The 6,623-nt window shown below is 38.6% G+C and overlaps 1 protein-coding gene across 2 annotated transcripts; it reads right to left on the minus strand.

Moving 5' to 3' along the window:
* LOC107635413 (squamosa promoter-binding-like protein 1) lies at positions 481-6,509 on the minus strand. Of its 2 annotated transcripts, XM_016338891.2 has the most exons (10): positions 5,521-6,509; positions 5,092-5,276; positions 3,795-4,444; positions 3,601-3,675; positions 3,402-3,509; positions 3,175-3,286; positions 2,895-3,036; positions 2,583-2,727; positions 1,642-2,244; positions 481-1,316 (listed from the first exon to the last, which is right to left on the minus strand). In XM_016338891.2, the coding sequence occupies exons 1-10, from the start codon at positions 6,147-6,149 to the stop codon at positions 864-866; spliced, it is 3,102 nt and encodes a 1,033-aa protein (XP_016194377.1). In that variant the 5' UTR covers positions 6,150-6,509; the 3' UTR covers positions 481-863. The 2 variants fall into 2 exon arrangements, with proteins under 2 accessions (XP_016194377.1, XP_020958590.1); XM_021102931.1 differs by lacking the exon at positions 3,402-3,509.

The raw sequence follows: 6,623 nt of genomic DNA on the forward strand, positions 1-6,623 counted from the left end.
AAACCCTAATTTTTCTTCTGGTGACTTTTTCTTATCTTCCAACTCCAATATTGAATAATTTAACAATGGTATTACGTATCAACGGTTGTAGAACGCTCAAATCGGCAACACACTTTTAACCATACCGTCGCAAAAAAAGTTAGCGAAACTGTTTCTAAGCAGTAAAAATAACCGTTGCCAACATGCCATTTTGTTGTATTTCCATTAGAGAAATGGTAAAAGACCATCAAAATTTATTATTTTTTTTTATCATTCTTTAGCTATCAACTCAATTCTTTTAATCTAATTTTTTTAGTCTAATAATCCAACAATATACTTTATCTCATAATTTTTAACATTAATGACTAACTGATAGCCAAAACAATAAATTATGATGATCCTCTACTATTTCTCTTTCAGTTATTGTTCGTTAAACTGACCACATCGCTGTCTCACCAGTATCTAATGGTTTATCTGCTTCGCATGATGGCATTGATATACAAATCATGGTAACCTTTTAAGCATTTTATATGTATGACCAAAACAAAGGTAATCTCCTAATGCTTACAATATCGCTACATGCAAACAGGGCCTAATGACATAGCATAATATATTTTGCATAATCAAAGATTCAAGATATCTTTGGCTTCCCTAATATATTTTTATCACAGGTTGACAGCCACTACTATACTCAAATAGTATTATTTGTACTCACATCGCTCGTAAACTGAGTTGACGACATCTCGTCCGATGGCGAACAAGTGTGTCGACTCAGTATACGAGACAAAAATGAGAAACAGAACATTTCTCATGCCCAGAAACTAGAGACTCTCATGTTTCAATATATATAGAAATCAAAAGTGCATGTACCACTCAAAAAACTTTTAGATATAACCATATCCTAGTGATTCCCAGTTGAAAGGCTGGAAGACATAGTAAACTTTAGGTGAGCTTTTGAAGAGCAATGCCACACATACACAAACAGCTGCAATGGCCACAAGTGAGAGCATTGCCGGCCGATAAACCAGTGCCGCTCTCGTGCCGCCATAAGCCAGCCTGTGCTGGCATAGCCCGCATTGACTCGCCATCACTGTGGTTTCGATCTTCTCGGTGTGCAAACTTGCAAGCTTAGATGTCCTGTTCACATCTAGTTGCTTCTGCTTTGTGTTACTGTCTACAATGGCGCCAGGGATATCAAGCACATGTTGTCCTTCGCGCCTTTTGTTGGTGTTCTTCTGGACAAGTTGAATATAGGAGAAATAGCCGCGGAGGCTTGCATAATCGTTAGGCGTCAAGCCTGTATTGTCCCTAGCACTTTTCCATGCTTCAATTCCAACCTGAACATAGAACACAAGGTAAAAATGTTATAAACTCTGAAATCATTATGTACAGAAAATCAAACAAATTTTGCAGAATTAAGTAATCTAATGTTTGATATTGTTATGAAATCCCTTTCATTAAAATTTACTAGACTTTTAACAAAGAGATTAACAACGAAACAGAAGGAGATGATCCATTCGGTATTAACAGAAAAACATGTGGCATTTCATAAACACCTCAGTTTCAAACTTAGAGAAGTTTTATTTGATGTCAATTCCCTCCTAATAATTCCAACATAAAGCCTAAAAGTACATAAAAGAATGAAGATGAGAAGGGAATTACCATTCCTGGATCATCAGTTAACGCATCCAAGACATTCTCAGAGCCTTTCATGCTTGCTGCGACATGAAGTGGAGTTAACCCTGCCGGCCCAACATTATCAGGTCTAAATAAGAATTTGGTTGCCCCAGCTGAACTTTTCGTGGGTACAAATTTTAACAATAGTTCCACCATAGGCCTTGAATTTCTCTTCACAGCTTTGTGTAGAAGACCCATGTCCAATAACGCGAGCTCGATGGAGGTATGATCTCCTACATCAACACCATCCTCAAATATAATGTCCAAGAGTTTTTTCACCACTGCACACCAATCATGGTCCATGGAGAAATCAACAAGCCACACGAACCGATTGAAATGAAAGGGATCCTGACTAGGCGCCAGGGTACCTAGCCTAACATTCAAACGACTTCTATGAAGAAGCCAACCCATTTCTTGTAAGAATTCCAGAGCTCGAGTCTTTTCTTCTATTTGTTTGCTCTTTAACAATATGTCATCAGTGGCATCTGCCGCCTCAATCACATTCTCCAGCTTGCAGATCTCTGTACAAATTTCTTGCTCTGCGACTATAAATGGAAAGGAACAGCTGCTAAGACCATGATCTTCCACCTGAAAGCAAATATTATAAAAGTCAGTCAAAAAAATATGGCTTCAAAAAGTCAGCAAAATTAGGAGAAAGCATACGTGGTATAAATTTATGATTACTTATAAAGCCTAAAACTATACAATTGTGAGGCCAACTAAAGTTTACAAAATCCTATGGTAGCTATCAAAATCTACTTAGAAGCAAGCTATAGAGATTTGTGACTTTCTGTTAGTTTCTGGAAGTTAACAGGATACAACATAAATAATAAACAGGCAAAGCATATATTCATTCTGCTATTCTAGTGGAAAAGAAAAGAAACAGCGAAAGAAAAAGAATTGAGAGTGCAAGTATATGATACAACCTCAAGAAACCCCCTGCCAGTTACATTTGGTATTTGACAAGAGAAGCTGAGATGTTGGATAGCTGCATCGGATACATCGGCTACATCAATCAAATCATGAGAACTATCATGTACCAGATACTTCCCTTCAAAAGCACAAAGCATCCTAAAATTGTGAAAAAAAAAATCAAAACTTAGATCTTCCCCACATCCAAACTTTTAGAGAGAAACATGGACCAAGAACATTTATGTTTTTGCATTTTTCAAATGCTAGTCTGTAGCTACAACCTTTCAAGTAAGAAAATTTGATATCATCATATATAAAGATTTTACCTTGTGCTGGATCTGAAAAGGTTGAACCCTTTCACAGTAAACTTAGCATTTGCATTTTTAGGAACAGCAAGTGGTTTAATGCATGAAATCCTACAATTCTGTGGGCTTCTAAGATGCAAGGGAGCGTCTAAGACAACTTGGCCTGCAGGATGGATACACAAAAATAAAACAAAATAAAGTAAAAACAAAAAAACCAAAATAGAAGTTCTTGCTGGTATTTTAATATCACAATCACACGAGGGACATGCACACATAACGCACACTCAGATGGAGAACATACCGTTATACAAAAACGCTACAGATTGTTGCACCCTTGTATATACCCAACCTGTTGTCCAGAAAGAATCATTTGAAGCAAGCTTGCTCAAGCTGGATCCGAGGTTACAGGAGAGCTGCAATATTGAAATAGTAATAAGCACGTCTAGATTTTTCTCCTTTTTTTTTTTCCTTTTCCTTTCAAATGGTATCATCCAGCAACCAACATTTGTGGTTTATAACAAACAATACCTCCTCCCATGCGGATTTCTCGAGGCGGAGATATATTGTTAACACGATACAGCCTGGCCTTATATAGCTCTCAATCTCGGTAGGACTGTGTGATAACCAATTGAGGATCTTGAAAACAAAAAGGATGCCATAAATTAAACACAGCATGAAGAAGCAGTGCAGTGCAATTGTTTGTAGCAATTTTATGAACAGAAAGTACCTGTGATCGGAGAACATGGGGAAAATCACTTGGATCCTTGCCAAAGAGTTTGAAAACTATTCGATCTGTGCGAGACTGTAAGAGGTAAAAAAAATGTCAATAAGTATAAATCCTATCATATTAAAACTATCAAAACTGGAGTTAAACATCAAGAATAAGTAGATGAACTTAAAATATAGACCTAAAGAACATACCTGAGCTTCTCCACTAGAACTAGATGGTGACTGGGTGGAGGTTGAATCTGAGTTTATACTTGTCTGTGGTGGACTTGATTTGAGAGAGTTACATTGCAACCACAAAGGATGATCAAGAGACCTAACCTCTCCCATGGGAGCAGAAGACTTCTTAGGATTCTCGGCACAATCCTGTGTATCATCATATACATTATTCAGGTCGATGTTATTTAAGTGATCCCTTCCAACACTAGTATCTGCTGCAATTAACTGGGATGGTTGGCTATCCCTCGATAGAAGTATATTTGAGGAGGGCTGGATTCCCGAAGGTTTCAAATTTGCCGCTGCACCATGACCTAAAGGTAGGCATTTTTCTGTGACAGCATTCGAAGGTGCTGCCTCACACTGTACCATAGACCTTGGAGGATCCTGCCGGATGGCACCGTTACCCGTCTTGATGGAAGAACCAGAAGGCCTTGAGGCTTCAGGACCATTAGAATTAAGATTTGGCACATTGTGCGCAGCTTCAGGTGTCCTAGAATTTACCAAACCTTGAGATCCCTCCAGCAAAGAGGCTACACTTCTTTCATTAAGTGTACCCGCCAGATTTGCCAGGTTCCCCAGTAGATGAGAGAGAATATCCTGGTTCCTCGTATTATCTGACCCGTTTGCTGCAATTTATAGAAAGCACAATCTGTGGGGTCAAATAAATATGGTAATGGTCACATCAGAATGTGGGAAGAAGAGGCATAAATATGAAGTTTCAACAGCAGAGACATATCATATTAGAACCTAAAAAAACAAGCAATTTCATTCTTTTTCAAGAAATGTTTCAGCAGAATGAAGCCTCGGGCTTTCTAGCTTTGCAATAGGAGTATGCCCAAAGTCAGAAGGAGGCACGGGCAAGTAAATAACAAGAACTATGGCACTCTTAGAAACGACAATCAAAAGAGAATCACTATCATACATTTTGATCAGATACTTGCATGTTGCAAATCATTTCAATCTGGTTCAGATGAGATGTCTAAGACCAAGTGACTAGCTCCCCTTGCCCACACAATTTTCCTACATTCTAAACTATCTTCCCTTCACTATGCAATCAAGCCATACATCTTAACCCTGGATGTTATCTATCTATAGTAGCAACCACCTCAAATACGGGTACTGTTTATAAGATTTTAGTACTTTACCGGTACACTCAAGCAATACAGGTAACTAGCTTGATCATAACTTGATCCAGTTTCACAGCACACTAACCAAACAACTAAATACAAAGGCATTCCAAGCAGAAAAAACTTTTGATGACACAAATACTCACAATGCATATTGGACAGTATCCGTAACAAACTCATCAACAGATAGCTACTACCCCTTTCACCATTCAGAGAACCTCCATTAACTCCAGCTGCATCAGGATGCGTTTTCCTCCTCCTCCTATTGTGGCCTGCCAGACGCCTACGACAACTCCGCTTCCCTTCATCAAACTCCTCAAGTGCATGAAACCTGCCATGAATTTAGCAAGTTGGCATCCAACTTCAGTACTAAAGTAAATGCCCTGGAAAATTTTCCCTTTTTTTCAATCAAAATAAGTTCTTTTGAACAACTTCCACTTAGTAGTAATCAGCTAAAGTTCTTAAAAAACTTGATACAGCACAGACACCTGACTACTCATATTATTTTGATGATCATGTAACAAATCTGAAATCTGAATCTGAAGAATTGATCAATTTTTTTCAACCAAACTAACCTGCTACACTGTTGACAAAACCGCTGCATAACATTTCCCACAAGGGCCTTGGTAGCTTTAGAATGCACATCACAAACTTTATGTCGACGGTGGTAATCCTTTGCACCACTAAGATCAACCCTACAATCTTGTACCTGACAAACTGCACGGTTAGAAGTTGTAGCAGCTGTCTCTACTACCTTTGTCTTCTTCCCACTTTTCTCATCCCCTTCCACCATGATTGGGTAAACCTGAGCTCCAAGATTCAAATTAAGAGAACTACCACCACCACCACCACCACCTCCTCCTTCATCATTCAGCTCCTCCCTTTCTTCGCCTTCACCTATTACAACAGCTCTTCTCTTCTTCTCCAACTCTCTCTTCCCTTCTTCACCAGGGTTGATTGAAGAAGAGATACTGTTAGATGCATTAATAGCATTATTATTTGCATGAATCTCAGGATTTGGTGGGAAAAATTGGCGGCTTCTACAATCTGATGGAACCGAATTGAGTTGTTGAGCAGTGAAGAGATCACCGTCCCATCTCCAATCATTCAAATCCCACTCCAAACTCCTCTTCCCAACACCTTTCATTTCTGGAACCACAGCTCCATATAAAAACTGATTCTTTCCCCCAAATCTGGCTTCCATAAATCAAAATCCAAGAAAATTAACAATACCCAGCTCAATAATTGATGCAACAAAGGGCCACAGACAAACAAAAATTCCCAATTCCAGCACCCACCTGCGGAAACCACATCAGGAAAGAACAAAATACAAAAGGGTCACAACCTAGAACATCAAAATTGGAACTTGTTTGAGCATTTTGACTCAAGCATGAAAATTTTTTACATGGGAGAAGAAAAGAGGAGAGAGAAAAGGGTGAGAAAGAAGGAAGATGGAAGTGCTGGGCTTAAAAAAGGGACAAGGATGGAAAATTAGGAGAAGATTAGGAAAGAGTCTGATATGCGTTATTGCGATTATCAAATTGAGGTTTCTGTTTCTGTTGTGCTGTGATGACTGCTCTCAGACACGGACAGTTACTGTAGCACACTATAACCCTTTTTTCCCTTTTTTTTTTTCTCCCTAATTTCTTGTAGTCAATTGTTTTTTTAATGCTTGACT

Source organism: Arachis ipaensis, chromosome B01 (assembly GCF_000816755.2).
Source record: "Arachis ipaensis cultivar K30076 chromosome B01, Araip1.1, whole genome shotgun sequence".
In the NCBI taxonomy this organism is placed as follows: Eukaryota; Viridiplantae; Streptophyta; class Magnoliopsida; order Fabales; family Fabaceae; genus Arachis; species Arachis ipaensis.

What these genes read in the sequence shown, in the direction of transcription:
- LOC107635413 (XM_016338891.2), bottom strand. Translation starts at nt 6,149, where the DNA reads ATGGAAGCCAGATTTGGGGGAAAGAATCAGTTTTTATATGGAGCTGTG. An exon ending in CTTTTCAGATCCAGCACAAG is followed by an intron (nt 2,728 to 2,894) that starts GTAAAATCTTTA and finishes TCACAATTTTAG; the next exon opens with GATGCTTTGTGCTTTTGAAG. An exon ending in TAACTGATGATCCAGGAATG is followed by an intron (nt 1,317 to 1,641) that starts GTAATTCCCTTC and finishes TTCTATGTTCAG; the next exon opens with GTTGGAATTGAAGCATGGAA.